Source organism: Delphinus delphis, chromosome 5 (genome assembly GCF_949987515.2).
Source record: "Delphinus delphis chromosome 5, mDelDel1.2, whole genome shotgun sequence".
NCBI lineage: Eukaryota > Metazoa > Chordata > Mammalia > Artiodactyla > Delphinidae > Delphinus > Delphinus delphis.
The window spans coordinates 53,140,223-53,157,049 of record NC_082687.1 but is presented as its reverse complement, the minus strand read 5'-3'; the positions used below and the strand labels follow the sequence as shown (position 1 = coordinate 53,157,049).

The window sequence follows — 16,827 nt, the reverse complement described above, 5'->3', positions numbered from 1 at the left end:
CACTACAAAGCTACAGTAATATAACAGTATGATACTGACACAAAATCAGACACCTAGATAAATGGAACAGAATAAAGAGCTCAGAAATAAACCCAGACACTTATGGTCAATTAATCTGTGGCAAAGGAGGCAAGAATATACAATGGAGAAAAGGTAGTCTCTTCAATAAGAGATACTGGGAAAACTGCACAATTATGTGTAAAAAAGTCAAAATAGAACATTTTCTAACACCTTATACAAAAATAAAATAAAAATGGATTAAAGACCTAAATGTAAGACCTGAAACCATAAAACTCTTAGAAGAGAACATAGGTAGAACACTGTTTGACAGAAATCATAGCAATATTTTTTTTTGGTTCTGTCTCCTAAGGAAAAAGAAACAAAAGTAAAAATAAATAAATAGGACCTAGTTAAACTTAAAACACTTTTCACAACAAAGGAAAGCATAGAGGAAATGAAAAGACAACCTACTGGGAGAATGGGAGAAAATATTTGAAAATTATATGATTAATAATGGGTTAATATCCAAAATATACAAACAGTTCATACAACTCGATATAAAAAGAAACAAACAACTTAATCAAAAAATGGCAGAAGACCTGAAGAGACAGTTTTACAAAAAGATATACAGACCACCAACAGGGACATGAAAAAAATGCTCAGCATTGCTATTGCTAATTATCAGAGAGACACAAATCAAAACCACAAGAAGACATTATCTCACACTTGTCAGAAAGGCTGTTGTTTAAAAGACAAGAAATAACAAGTTTTGGCACGGATGTGGAGAAAAGGGAACCCTAGTACACTGTTGGTGGGAAAATAAATTGTCACAGGCACTATGGAAAACATTATGGAGGTTCCTCAAAAAACTAAAGATATAATGACCGTATGATCCAGCAATTCCACTGCTGGGTATAAATATAAAGAAAACAAAAACACTAATCTGAAAGATGCATTCACTCCAATGTCCATAGCAGCATTATTTACAATAGATGAGATATGGATGCAACCTAAGTATCCATCAACTGATGAATGTATAAAGAAGATGATGAATGGATAAATATGCACACAGAACATTACTGAGTCATAGGCAGAATGAAATTCTGACATTTGCAATAATGTAAATATACTTAGAGGGTATTATGCTTAGTGAAATGAGTTGGACAGAGAAAGACATACTCTACCTTATCTATTATGAGTGGAATCTAAAAAATAAAACAAACAAATATAACATAACAGAAACAGATTCAGAGATGTAGAGAACAAATTAGTGGTTACCAGTGGGAAGAGGGAAGTAGGGAGGGGCAAAATAGTGGTATGTGATTAAACTATGCAAACTACTATGTGTAAAATAAATAAGCAACGAGGATATATTGTACAGCACAGAGAAATATAATCTTTATTTTGTAATAACTTTGTAGTACAGTTTATAAAAAATTGACTCACTGTGTTGTACACCTGAAGCTAATATAATATTGTTAATCAACTATGCTTCAATTAAAAATAAAAGAATGCTAAGGTATCTCTTTAAATGAGACATTTCCTGTAAAATTTACCTTAAAACATATGAACATTTACTTAAAGACTTATGTTTCAAAGAAACATCTATCAAAGAGACCAGCAGATAGACCTAAGTGTGGAAAAGTAGGTAGAAGGGACATTGGGTCTGGAGGGTGTAGGTGGAGATTCAGCCTAGAGAGTCTCTTGTAGGCACCAGATTGGGAAAGTTTTAGCAGTAGATGTGATTATATGTGGGGTATTGAAAGTGGTATTAAGGGATACACATCTGTTCAGACACAAGATGAAGAAACCAAAGTTCCCAAATGGTAAACGTATTATGGCAATAAGAAATTCTCAGGAATTCAGAAGAAGCTGTTGAATTTTGGAAGGACTCTCCATAGGAAACAGGTTCCAGCCCTTGACCCAGACTCTCAGACCAGAGCTCCTGTTCCCAGGGGAGAGCCTTAGGGAGACTAATGATGATCTTTCACCTTTAGAGACTCAAAAATTACATACTCAGAAATTAGAAATTTGAATAAACAGAAATCAGGTATGGAAATAACATTTCCAAAATCTGAACCATACCATCTCGGACATGAACCATATAATTCCAAGAGAGGCATTACAAGATGAGCTATGACTCAGGGAACAACATGAAACCCAGAAGACAGCAATGGAAGAGAACGTCCAGGGTCAAGTTTTTAGGAAAGGGAAATTGGGGCAGAGCTAGGAAACATAGTGTGAGTGTTAAAGCAGCATTTCTTGGGCTAGGTTAGTAGGGAGTAGAACTTCATTTTAAACCACAATATATGGAGATTGAGTAGGAAACTTTCTCTCTTGTCAGTACTACTCTAGGAAAAGGCAGTAATAGTGTACAAAAAGGTAACAGTTTGTCCTAATCTTAGGGAATTTGGAAGCTTGGTGAGTGGGGACTTGATTAACAACACTGAAAAATCAAAGTTTTAAAAGCACATTTTTTCCCCTTTATAAAACCATTCAATTGCCCAAATCAAGTCATAACTGTCCCTGTTTCAACACACTGAAGGTCAGACTTCTATCTTCAAATTTTCAGTTTAGGCTCTTTAAATCTCTGTGCGGAAATGAAGTTCAGTTTCAGACATTTCCTTCTTATAAATGGCATCAAATTTCTCATTTTGGGCAACAGTGAAGTAATTCTTCCAGTCACCTGTAATCCCTAAAAATTACAAATAAGAAAACATATGAATGAATAAAATATTTTCATTATGAAGGAAAAGCTAATGTATACCAAAAGAAAAGATTTGTAATCTCAGTAGTGGGATTGCTGGGTCGTATGGTAGTTCTATTTTTAGTTTTTTAGGGAATCTCCATACTGTTCTCCATAGTGGCTATATCAATTTACATTCCCACCAAGTACAAGAGGGTTCCCTTTTCTCCACCTCATCTCCAGAATTTATTGTTTGTAGATTTTTTGATGATGGCCATTCTGACTGGTGTGAGGTGACACCTCATTGTAGTTTTGATTTGCATTTCTCTAATGATTAGTGATGTTGAGCATCCTTTCATGTGTTTGTTGGAAATATGTATATCTTCTTTGGAGAAATGTCTATTTAGGTCTTCTGCCCATTTTTGGATTGGGTTGTTTGTTTTTTTGATATTGAGCTGCTTGTAAATTTTGGAGATTAATCCTCTGTCAGTTGCTTTGTTTGCAAATATTTTCTCCCATTCTGAGGGTTGTCTTTTCATCTTGGTTATGGTTTCCTTTGCTGTGCAAAAGCTTTGAAGTTTCATTAAGTCCCATTTGTTTATTTTTGTTTTTATTTCTATTTCTCTAGTAGGTGGGTCAAAAAGGATCTTGCTGTGATTTATGTCATAGAGTGTTCTGCCTATGTTTTCCTCTAAGAGTTTTATAGTGTGTGGCCTTACATTTAGGTCTTTAATCCATTTTGAGTTTATTTTGTGTATGGTGTTAGGAAGTGTTCTAATTTCATTCTTTTACATGTAGCTGTCCAGTTTTTCCAGCACCTCTTATTGAAGAGGCTGTCTTTTCTCCATTATATATTCTTGCCTCCTTTATCAAAAATAAGGTTCAGAGTCTGGCTTTTAAAAATACATAAGAAAGATTAATTTTCTTGTCTAAATTTATGGGCTGTACAATAGTTTCCTAAAAGAGATTCTTTTAGTGTTTCTAATTGTCCTAGGTCATGGGGTTACCACTGGCCACTGGATCAATGGTCAGAGAGTATTCTATTTCATGAGTTACTTTTGGAAACTGTACAAAGACCTGGTCAAGAGCACAGTCAAACCATGAAACAGAAAGCTGATAAGTATCATTTCACAAAAATAACAAATGAGGATGTTATGATATTTGGATGATATTTGTGTTTCCTGAATTCACTAGACATATCTTATTTTAATTTTAGAGGAGAAGAATAGCATTAAAATCAAACACATAAAATCCCTGAACCATTTTTACAAAGGTGAAACTGTTGGGATATAAATTTACATTTAATCTTTTATACTGGATGCTTAAAAATATATATTTGGAAAATTAATAAATTTTTAATGTACTGCTAATGGGTTTGGAGGAAAACATTAATTTTGCCAATTTATTTAATATTACATATAATAGTGTTGAATTTCAAGCCTTATTAACCCATGATTGCTTCATGAAGATTTAAAACCCTTTTAATGAAAAATATCCCCATAGACAAGGTTGTTTCCCTGGTTTTTTACTTTATTCTGTTTTCACCAAATGATAATAGTTCTTTGGAATGTATGTGAGGGTAGTGCATATCTGGGATAGTATACCTCTAAAGATGTCACTGAAAAGAGAAAGTGCATATTTAAACAATAAAGAGTCATATATAAAGTAGTCTAATAATCTTCTATTTTGAGTATAAATACTATATACACAAACACATTTGCTTCACAAGAGTGAGGGAAGTATAAAAATTTTTTTGATAAAATAAATTCTTGCCAAATCTCAGGGTTTTCTGTTTTGTTGCTGTTTGGGACATAGGCATAAACATTGGACATTATCTATCCTCTCCCTAACATCGTTACTATTGTGTGACTAAATTTTGACCTTCATTTATCCAGCGTGGACTCCTTCAAGACTGAAGACCAAACTATGCTTGGCCCTTTGTCCATTCTTCACTTTTGAGCCCTTTTCAATATTCATTACATGCATGCCTCTTGTATTATATTATGAGCTTCTTGAGGTAGATGTACATGTCATTTATATTCTAGAGAATATGAGCTGCATATAGGTGTTCATGAAGAGCTTTTCATAAATATTAACTAATGAATAAAGGGTATTCTTTAAGTGTTATTGAATGCATGAATGAATAAATGAATAGATGAATCTTGAACTATTAGATTAGAACATATTAGACTAATATGACTTGCTACTTTTGTGTATATCATTTTTGGTCAGAAAAAATATAGTAAATGCTTATATATCTTTTCCCAAAATCCTCCCCCAAAACTTGTGCTATAGGTGTTATTCCTTTCTTCATTTTGTCAGTGATGTAACCGAAACTGTGGCAGATTTATTAATATATGCAAAGTCAAAGGTTCAGTGAGTGGCATAGCCTCGATAAATCCCAGAGCAATCTCACCACAAAGGTTATGTTCTTCACTACTCCCAGAGGGGATGTAAAGACTATCTCTCTCATATACCCTTTTCCTTTGAAGTTGGTGAAAGCATGGAATCCACATACTGAGCTTATCTCATCTATCTTTATACCCTAATGAGATATCATTGGATCATATCAATTTTCATATGACTGGGGATAAAACTCTCCTGGAAGTTACATTCAATGGTCTGGCATAATGAAAATTTGCCTTGTTTAATTAAAGAGGTTTTTTGTCTCTGTTTCTTCCACAAGAAAAACATGTGTGTGTGTTATGTGTGTGTTGTGCATTTATCAGTCTTATTTGTTCAAACTTGTAATGCACCATTTACAATGAAAAATTTGCCTTGCCCTCTTATACCACAGATTATTTTTTAAGTGCAGTGTTTTTGAAAATTAAAAGAAAAACATAATTTAGTGTTTTTAGTATAGGACTACACTAAGGTACAGAGAAAACTGTGTTAGAAATATCTGTAATCATATAACTCTTTCAAAATTGAGGGTTTTGATCCACATGTTCATATGCACAATATATTCCTAGGGTTATGTTTACTTCCCGGCACACCAGCTGAAATTTTATCTTTTTCTCTCCAATCCAGTAAAGGACATTGAAAAGAAAGGTGGCAAGACTAGGTGGATAACTTCTCAAATTTTAGTTAATAATCTGTTAAATGCATTATTTTTATCATTAATAACACATTTTTGACACAAGCCATATACAATAAACCATAATATACAGTATTTGCCTTAATGGAAATAGAGCTGTATTTTGACAGTGAATGTCATATTTCTCTATTGTCATTTTTTTAAGTTAATTTTAGATTCCATGTTTTCCTATAATTCAGACAGTATTTTTAGGGAGGAAAAACTTCCCATATGGTAAAAAAATGTTATTACTCTTGGTGAATCCTTCTTAACAAAATGATCACTGCTTTCTAAATGATAAGGGGTCTTTAAAGAAGATGGTACTGTGTTGAGTGACATTAGTTTATTACTGGGGAGGAGAAGGAGGCCTATGACAATTTAAACAAAGATTTAAGATTTAGTAATAAAAAATTTGGAATGACTCACATCAGAATTGACAAAACCACTCCCTTTTAGCAGGGTAGTAAATAGAAGGAGAAATATGTATCAAGTACTCAAGGTATTTTAATAACGTGTTTACATGCATTATTTCCTTTAATAATTTCTAATCTAATTCAGCAACTTTTGTGGTAGGTATTTTTAGTGTCCTTATTTTACAGATGAAAGAATTGATGCCAAAATTGGCTAAGTAACTTGATAGAGATTACAAAGCTAATCCTCACTTCAGAGTAATTCATAAGAAAGCAAAAAGGAAAATTAAACTCAGCAAAATATTAACCTTTGCGCATAAAAGAGGATTTACTGTGATCCATCACTGTACTTGGTAGATGTGTATAATTCACCAGAGGGTTGTCCTTCATCATTTCAAAGGAGGTATGATGGATGATCTTATCCAAGATCTCATCATTCAGGTTCTTCTCTAGAAATCTAACAATCTTCTTGATTTCTTTCTTTGGATTCTATCAGTGGGTAAAGAGACATATGCTAGAAAATGGTACACAATAACTCATTAACATAATGTGAAAAAAATCATAAAAATGAGAAAAATCAACAATTTATGTTTAGTAAAATTACAATGGAATATTTTGTTTGTTCTAAATCTTATATTTTTAGTTTTCATTCAAAGTACAATAAGAATAAATCTTGGCCTAAATATTAACAGTATTTAGAGAAAAAGATTATAGTAATGATTTTAAGCTCAGTTTGTGATCAGATTTGAAATGTAAATGTTTTAGGGACCTAGTATCTTTGTTCCTTCTGCCATTATTTTTCTGTTCTTCATCAAAATTGCTTTCTTATTCTTAATAATAATATTTAAAAACAAAAATAATAAATTCAGGGAAAACTTCAGGTATTTTTTAAAGTGTAAATACTGATCAAATCTTGCTTGGATGTAAATTATTAAAAATAAACTCCAATGAAGTTGCAAAGATATCAAGACCTAAATGATTCATTGGTCTTTGAGAATAAGAAGAAAAAAATCTGAGAGATAAATCATTTTTTCAGATTCTAATGACATAAACTTAATATTTATAACTTTTTAGGAAGCTAAGTTAAAATCTACATAGATATATCTAGAAAGATTTTGAGGGGGTAACATCTAAGCTGAGTTTAGAAAGATGAGTCAGAATTTACCAAGATGCAGTCTGCTGAGTGGCTGGAGAGTGAATTCCCAGCAGAGAAAATAGTTAAAATTCTTGGAGGTATAGGTTCTCACAGTGTGTTCAAGGGAGAAAAAAAGCAAAGTGGTTGCAGTTAGAGCTGAGTTGTTTATAGGAGTGGGAGAGGCTATGAATCAAGAAAGATGAATTGGGGTAAAATTGAGAACATCCTTGGATGTCCTGCTGAAGGATTTGGACTGTATCTGATATGTAGTAGGGAAGCAACAGCATTTAATAATATGTCTTATTAACTCTCTGTGTGTTTATGTGTGTGTGTGTGTGTGTGTGTGTGTGTGTGTGTGTGTGTGTGGTGAATGTATGTGCATGTGTATTTTTTTTTTTGCAATCTCAGTTTGTTGTCTTTTTTTTTTTTTTTTTTTCTATACACGGGCCTCTCACTGTTGTGGCCTCTCCCGTTGTGGAGCACAGGCTCCGGACGCGCAGGCTCAGCAGCAATGGCTCACGGGCCCAGCCGCTCCGCGGCATGTGGGATCTTCCCGGACCGGGGCACGAACCTGCGTCCCCTGCATCGGTAGGCAGACTCTCAACCACTGCACCACCAGGGAAGCCCTGTTGTCTTTTTTTTTTTAATATCTTTATTGGAGTATAATTGCTTTACAATAGTGTGTTAATTTCTGCTGTATAACAAAGTGAATCAGCTATACATAAACATATATCCCCATATCCCCTCCCTCTTGCTTCTCCTTCCCACCCTCCCTATCCCACCCCTCTAGGTGGTCACAAAGCACCGAGCTGATGTAAAGGAGAAGGACACATTTGAAAGATATAATAGTTAGAGCATGTGAAACAATGGGATGTTCAGGATATAGTGGAACCATATCAGCTACATGAAAGCCAGTGAGGACAATTTACTTTCAAGCTTTGAACTCTGAATGAACAACCAAACATCATTAACCAAAAGAGAGAATAAAGGAAAAGGCTTACCTGTTGGAGAGAGAGAAGCAAGACGAGTTTAGTTTTGAACATGTTAAATTTGAGGGTTGTTTTAATAAAAACATGGGTTTGAATTCAGGGTAGAAGTTAAAATGGAGTTTTTGGTGGGTCATTAGTACATAAATAGTTTTGGCAACAGTGGGCTTGGACATGATCATCAAACTATAGCAAAGAGTTCAAAAAGAAAAATGAGTAAGTGATAGAGATTCACAGGAAAACCATGACAGTGTGATAACCAATTAAATGTAGGAGAGAAGTTCGAAAAGAAAAGGTGCCCAAAAGAAACACAATGGTTAAGAAGGATGAGGATAAAAATGTCCCTGATTTCAGTTATTGTCATTAATGACCTTAACCAGATTTGGGTAAGTAGGCAAGGAAAATAGGCAAAGCAATCATGTCATTTTGGACTCCACAGAGTCCAAGTTGAAAAAATATAATAATCCTTTTACCCCAGGATGTAGCTAAAGAATTATCTAGAATGCATTTCTACCATTTTACCTCTTTCATATCTTCATAGAATAAGAAAAGTATTGGGTGTTCTTCCTTTTTCTTCCACCAGCTTTTAACGTGATTAAACCAGGAGCCAAAGGCCACTAAAACCAGAGAAACAGTCTACTTCCATAAGCATTCATCAAATCAAAGATTTGTTTGTGACCAATAAGTCAAAGTGTACAAACATTTTGTGGAATTTAGTACTCAAGGGAACTGAGACTGTAAAGCCAATTTAAACAATTATATACCATCAGCCATTTATGGATGTATAATCAGATTTTAAAAATATTAAGTACAAAAGAAGCATTTCAAATGAAAATACATTGACCTCTAACAGGTTATACTTAGCCTCACACAGAAGAAAACTATTCTTTTATGAAGTACTCAATCAATTATTTACCTAAGTACTATAAATATATCTGTAACAGATTTAACTAATGATTTGGGCAAGTTAAACAATTTCTATTCTGAGCAGGAACTGAGAATGAGTTTTTAACAACTGAAAAGAGATTCAAGAATATTTTCATTAAGCCAATGTTTAATACCAGGTTTATATGTTGAATGTCATAGTAAAATATTAGATGTATTTGATTTAATTTTTAAATGGTATTTGAATGTACTTGTTACTGATTTGGAAAAATAAGTGTTTTGAAAGGAAAATTCATACTTGTAATGGTTAATATTATTTTTTAAAATAATTTAAAAATGACATTAATTTTTAGCCAAGGCCATCGTACCATTTCCAGTCAAGAATTTCTCTAGATATTCTCCCCAGGTTCCCGGAAGAGGTTGTAAATTATTCATTAAGTCAAAATGGTAAAATGAGACTGCAACATCCTTGGCATTTCGAGCCAGATAAATCATCTGCAGGGAGAGGATGAAAAAAATCAAATACATGATATTTTGTTTAAGAAAAAAAGTAACATATAGTAGGCATGTAAACCAACAGGTTTGAAATCCATGAAATTAAAAACAGGAAAATATTAAGAAAATTAATGAAACAAAAAGCTGGATCTTTTAAAAAAAATCAAGAAAATTGATAAACGTCTAACAAGACTGACAAAATAAATAGAGAAGACACAAATTACTAGTATCAATAAAAAACAGGGGATATCACAACAAATCTTGCAGCTATTAAAAGAAAAATAAGAGTGTGAAAAGATACCAAACATCTTACTTCATCAGGGAAATGCAAATTAAAACAATGAGACACAACTCCATACTTTTTAGAATGGCCAAAATCTAGAACAGTGACAACACTAAATCCTGGTGAGGGTGTGGAACAACAGGAAATCTCATTCATTGCTGGTGGGGGTGCAAAATGGTACTGCTACTTCATAAGACACTTTTTTCTTTCAAAACAAAATATACTTTTACCATATGATCCAGAAATTGCATTACTTGGTATTTACCCAAAGGAGTTGAAAAATAAAGTTCACACAAAAACCTGCAAATGAGTGTTTATACCAGCTTTGTTCATAATTGCCAAAATTTGGAAACAACCATAATGTCCCTCAGTAGGTTACTGGATAAATAAACCCTGGTACCTCCAGTCAATAGACTATTACTCATTACTAACAAGAAATGAGCTATCAAGCCATGAAAAGACATGGAAGAATATTAAAGGCATATTACTAAGTGAAAGAATGCAATCTGAAAAGGCTACGTATGTATGATTCTAACAATATGACATACTGGAAAAGGCAAAACTATGGAGGCAATAAGAAGATCAGTGGTTGCCAGGGTTAAGGGGAGAAAATGAATCAGTGGAGCACAGAGGATTTATAGGGCAGTGAAACTGCACTGTATGGTACTATAATGGTATATACATGTCATCATATATTTGTCCAAACCCATGGAATGTACAACACCAATAGTGAACCCTAAGGTAAATTATGGACTTTGGGTGATAATGATGTGTCCATGTAGGTTCATCAATTGTAACAAATGTATCGCTCTGGTGAGAGGTCAGAGATATTGATGATGGGGAGTCTATGGATATGTGGGAGCAAGGGATATATGGAAAACCTCTTTAACTTCCTCTTAATTTTCTGTCAAAATAAATTTGCTTTAAAAATAGATAAAATTGCTGTAAAAAAAAAGTCTGTTAAAAGAAAGAATAAGATGGGAATATTATTAACATTTCACTACAAAACTCAACAACTTAGAATTCCTCACATATCACAAACTAGCAAAAGCCAGATAGACAATCTGAATACCTTCACAATTATTGGAAAAAAAATGAGTTTTAAATTTAAAAGTTTCCCCGAAGCAAATATCCAGGCTCAAATGTCTCACTGAAGAATTTTACCAAACTATTAAATAAGAATTGATATCCTTATGCTGAGTTTTCAGGGAAGGTCAAACTATATAAGACAGCTGGGAAATAATAGTAGCAATATTGTGCTGAGATAAGGATTTTGTTGCTTCATAACCTTGGAAAACTTGAGCATGTACGTTTAGGCTAAAACGTATTCTTTTAATCGAAACACGTTTTTTTAATGTAGCTCACTTCTCATGGTAACAGATAAACAAAACATTTGAGCAATTACTTTACTTACTATGTGAGTGAAAAAGGGTTAAAAGTCACATTAAAAAATTTACTTGTGGTTTAGAGTATACCTTGCAGTTGTTTTCCCAGAAAGACTTAGGAATGAGATCAATTGGTAGATGTGTCTTCACAAGCCGGGGTGATGGATTCTTCTCTAATTGCTCTATACCTAGGGAAATTTAGTTTGGTTATGGAGATACTAGGGTCTCCAAGGAACCTGCATTTCTGGATTTTCTTAACCAACTCTTCAAAATATTTTTGACCAGTATATAATGCTGCTAAATTTTGAACCAATCTCAAGCATCATTTATCTGGATTCTAAGAGCCAATATTTTCTAATGGTTAAGAGCTTGGGTTCTGCAGTTAGCCTCTTTGGGCTCAAATCCTAACTTTATCACTCATCATGAAATATCTGAAAGTATCCCAGAGTCTCTAGGCTTCATTTTAACCACCTCCCAAATGACAAGTAATAATACCAACCTTAGCAATTTGGAGTTTTATCATGCCTTTGCATTATTACAAGTAATTACAAAAATGTTTCCTGTATGTAGAGATATTGATAACTGGTAATTCTCATATTGGCTATTGTTATGCAGCAGCTATTGTAGTATAGATGAGATCTTTGTAGAGCATCACCTGTTGTACCTGCATTTTCATTATTTCCTTTATGTGTCATATATATATATATATATATACATTACACATATAAAAAATGAAATTTTTGTGCAATTTTTAGATGCTGGCTGAAATTTCTAAAGACATACAACTAATAAGTAATAGAACTTAGTTTCAAATTAAGTCTTTGGTTAAGGGTTATATGAACTTCCTTGTGACAGGAAGTATCCATTTATTTTCTACATGAAGAGCTAGGAAGATCCCAGGGGCCTAGATCAATCTATAAGTGACTTGGCCAGTCCGAGGGCACTTTTGGGGTAAAGGCATACTCAGAGAATTTCTGACATAGACCAGGAAGAGCTGTGATTACCCTTAATTTATGATTTTTTAATGGACTCAGTGGCCTTTATCACTTCCCAGATTTATCTGTTAATGATGTCATCCCATATAGAGTCGTCAGTCCCTAAAATCTCAATTATTCTTGTCTCCTCCTTCAGGTTTCACATCCAGTCAATCTTACAGTCCTGTACATTTTTTCACAATATTACTTACACCCAGTCTAACCTCTAGATTACCTGTTAATCCTATATATATCATCTTCACATATTTTGCATACAAAGGCACATCTGCCCCAAATTGTATGACTCACTCATTCAAAGCAATCCTATGCTTCAATTGTTCACAAAATTAACTACATATGTTTAAAAGCCACTCAGTTGCAAATAAGTCATCCTTTTTAAATGTTCTATACAGCACATATTTTGTCTCACAGTTTATGTTTATTTATTTGTTTATTGTCAGTTCCCATGCCTCTTCCCATCCTCATTCCCAAATGCGCACTGGAATGGAGAGTCCATAAGAGCAGAAGCGTAGCTTGTTATGTTCACCAGTGAATATTCCGTAGAGAACAGCTCATAGCACATGGTGGTGTCAAGAAGAACCCCTTAATATCAATGCAGATAGGGTTGACAGACTTAGGAAATAAAGATGCAAGAATCCCAGTTAAATTTGAACTTCACATAAACAACAGATACCTGTAAGTATCTCCCCTGCAATATTTGAAATATACTAAATAAAAGAAGTATCTATCTGATTTTCAAATTTAATTGGGTATCCTGGATTTTATCTGGAACTATTAATTATACACCTGTAAAATTCCACCAGCTAATTCCTTATGTTTCTACTGACCTGGTAGCTGCAGCTACTTTATCCAGCATATAGAAATGAGAAATCATAATCTTCCACAACTCACTCTGCCTCAATGTCCATGACTTGAAATTTTATGTGTCTCTTTTATAAAGTTTTCACTATCTGTTCTTCCTCTTCCATCTCTTAACTTCACTGAAAGATTGCTCAACCTCTTCTGTCTTGTGATTGTTTTGCCACATGAGGTCCTTTAAATGAACCCTTTACATACTTAAATGTGAATGTTGGGAATATGTAATGACATCACAAATATACACATTCAGGTTGCAGAGGAAATCTGACTGTCAGTTTACTCTCCTTTACCTGCCGAATCTCACCTACTCACTCTCTGGTGATGCTACACAGCCTCACGTCCCATCCCCAACCTCTGTCTCTCACCAGTAATCTCTGGCTCCCCTGTCCCTGATTACTTTGATGCTATCACTTTTTCATTTCATACTTTTCTATGGTTCTGGAGTCTTAACTCACTCGATTGGTTGCTTGTCCCAGAATAATCCTTTAGTTTCAAGCTTTAGCATTTGCTCTCTGACTTCAGGCAACCACACAGAGGGAATCATATACCCTCTCAGCTGGTCCTTCTCTGCCTGTGGAAGTAACTAGCTCCAGTAGGGGAGATAATTTGAATTCTGATGTTTACATTGATAGACATTCACCACCATAATACTGTCTTTTTATCCCAGGTTTCTAGCAGCATTTGAAAGCTAGCCCTCGCTTTTTGAACCCTTCTCAATTGCTTACATGATACCCTACTCTGCTGATTCTCTCTTAGCTCACTGAGTATTTCTTAAGAATTACAAGCCCTGCATGATCTGTCCCTGCCCCGTCTCCAATTGTTTTGCCTCTCACTTTTCCGTTCTCTCATTGTTGTTGTTGTTGGTGGTGGTGGTTGATTTTTTAGTCCCTGGACTACACCTAGGTCTTTTCTGCATCTAGGCCCCCATACCTAATGCTTCATCTTCCTGAAATATGCTTTCTCTAGCACTGTGCAAAGCTTTAGGTCTCCATTCAGAGCCGATATCCCTAACTACCGAATCTAAAGTAAAGTTTGCTGATGTTCCCTTTCGTAGAGCCCTATTCTCTGGATATGTTAGGCTAACAATATTCATATATTGCTAGTTTCTTTACTTATTTAATGTCACAATGTTATTGTAAGCTCCTTGGAGATAGGATATCTAATTTGCTGACTTTTTAAAAATAGATTTAATTAATTAATTAATTTATTTATTTATTGGCTGAGTTGGTTCTTCCGTTGCTGTGTGCAGGCTTTCTCTAGTTGCCATGAACAGGGGCTACTCTTCGTTGCAGTGTGAGAGCTTCTCATTGCAGTGGCTTCTCTTGTTGCAGAGCATAGGCTCTAGAGTGCAGGCTCAGTAGTTGTTGTGCACAGGCTTAGCTGCTCTGCGGCATGTGGGATCTTCCCGGGCCAGGGCTCAAACCCATGTCCCCTGCATTGGCAGGCAGATTCTTAACCACTGTGACACCAGGGAAGCCCCTACTGATCGTTTTTATCTAGTCCATAGAACAGTGCACAGTTATTTAGAAGAACTCAGTAAATATTTGTGCAATGAAAAATGAATTGTATTAATAATAAATTTTATGTTTTATGAGGCATTGGTACTTCTTATTTATTTAATTACAGCAATGTTCTAAATTAAGAAATTACTGTTCTAATCTGCCAAATTTTATACAACAAAATTCAGTAAAAGATAACAAATGGTTTTTTTATCAATGAGATTTTTAGTTGTTTTCCATAACAAAATTATTTTATCTTTGATTAGCATACCTGGATGTGCATGCAATGGACTAAACTACAGTTTCTCTGTATGCCTTGCTTATTGTACTGCTTGCAAAACTTCCATTTTATGTTACCAAATATACTCCATTTTCCTTGAATGGACATCACAAATACAGTGTTTAATATGTGATGTAAATACTACTACAAAATTATAAATTCTGGGTGATTTAAAATTACCTGAAGTCCCCAGTCCAGGAAGAGCCATTTCCAACATTGGAACTTTCACAGTTATAACATCTCGCTTACAGTTTTCAACATCTCCATCATTTAGAACCATGTCCAAAATTTCACTAACCCAAGTGGTACCTGTGGCAAAAGACAACATTTTTATTACCTTCACCTGAATCTGGGGGCAAAAAGTCCCAGTTGGAAGCCTGCCACCTTAATATATTATCTTAGAAAATTAATTCTGCAGAGTTTCTCTTTCTATGCCCCAAATGTCCATTTTAATATCCTCAAAGTAGATGGCTAGACTGACTTTTAGGAATACTAATTTTATTTAGGATGTTAACGATTTTGTAGAGAAGCTAATTTTCAGGGAACAAAAGCTGAAGTCAGACGTGCATTTGTCAGGCCACAAAACTCACCTGATTTGGGGTAAGTGGCTATCACAATGTCATCTGGCCTGCTTTGGAACTGTTCAATCTTTTCCCAGTTGTTTGCAAAAGCATAGGTGATGGGACAGCCATGGACTATCTTCAGATTTTTTCTCAGGACATCTTTTTGGGAAGTCATCTTTGTTCCAGACTGTAAAAATACTTAATTGAATACTTAAGAATAATCAAATCATGGAGGAAAAAAGAGGGTAAAAATAAGAAACTGAGTAACTAATGTTATTAAGACACTGCAACTTGACAGTAAAATTGGCCTTTAACACACTGAGCACAAGAGATCTAAATACAAAGGGCATTTTTATGGGTGTACAGCTGTAGACTGCAAGAGCAGCAGCTGGCTCAGTGACAAGCAGATCAAAGGTCTTTAATGGAAGCTTTGGAAAGAAATAGAACTGCACATTTTACTTTGAATTAAAAATCCCACTTCACAGAAATATGCTAAAAAATATCTGGACCTAAAGCAAAATAAATCTGTCAGTCATTGTTATACTCCAGTTGTACCTCATTTTTTCTCACAGGAAACCTGTTGTGTTTCTCACCTTGATTCTTCTGAGTATAATGAATTTGTTTTCTCTGTCTGCTTCTAAGATCCTCTTTTTTTATCACTGGTTTTGAGCAACTAAATTATGATGTGCCTTGGTGTGGTTATTTTCATGTGTTTGTTGTTGTGTGCCTATGCTTCACGTTTATTGAACTTCTCTGAATTGTGTTGACAGTCATCATTTCTTCCAAAAATTTTTTTTTTTATTTCTCTCTCTTTTTCTGAGAACCCAGGCTACATAAAGTTGTTCACAGCTCACTGAAGCTCTATTCATTTTGTAAAATCTTTTTTGTCTCTCAATTTGGATAACTTCTATGGCTATATTTCTTCATGTTCACTAAATTTTTCTTCTGAAATGTGTAATCTGATGTTAATACCATCCAATGAATGTTTTTCTCAGACGTAGTTTTCATCTCTAGAAGATCATTTTGGGCATGATTTTACTTTTTCTGTCTCAACTTTTTGAGTATATTGAATATAGCTATAATGACTATTTTAATATCTTTTTTTTGCTAATTCTAACATCTGTGTGAGTTCTAGATTGTTTTCAGTTAACTAATTTTTCCCTTACCTATGGTTGCCTTCTTCGGCTAGTTTGCCTGCCTGATATTTTTTATTGGCTGTCTGGTGGTGTACCTGGGTTTTCCTCCCTAAGCTGTGGCCCAGAAATTCTCTCATGACAGTAAGCTGGGGAAA

The 16,827-nt window shown here is 34.4% G+C and overlaps 1 protein-coding gene across 1 annotated transcript; it reads right to left on the bottom strand.

The window, feature by feature from the left end:
• Positions 1-2,480: 2,480 nt before the first annotated feature.
• Positions 2,481-15,711, bottom strand: SULT1B1 (sulfotransferase family 1B member 1). The gene is made up of 7 exons (XM_060011723.1): positions 15,564-15,711; positions 15,154-15,282; positions 11,432-11,529; positions 9,547-9,673; positions 8,816-8,910; positions 6,481-6,661; positions 2,481-2,695 (listed from the first exon to the last, which is right to left on the bottom strand). Exons 1-7 carry the CDS (start codon positions 15,709-15,711, stop codon positions 2,583-2,585), a joined length of 891 nt encoding a protein of 296 aa, XP_059867706.1. The 3' UTR covers positions 2,481-2,582.
• Positions 15,712-16,827: the final 1,116 nt, after the last annotated feature.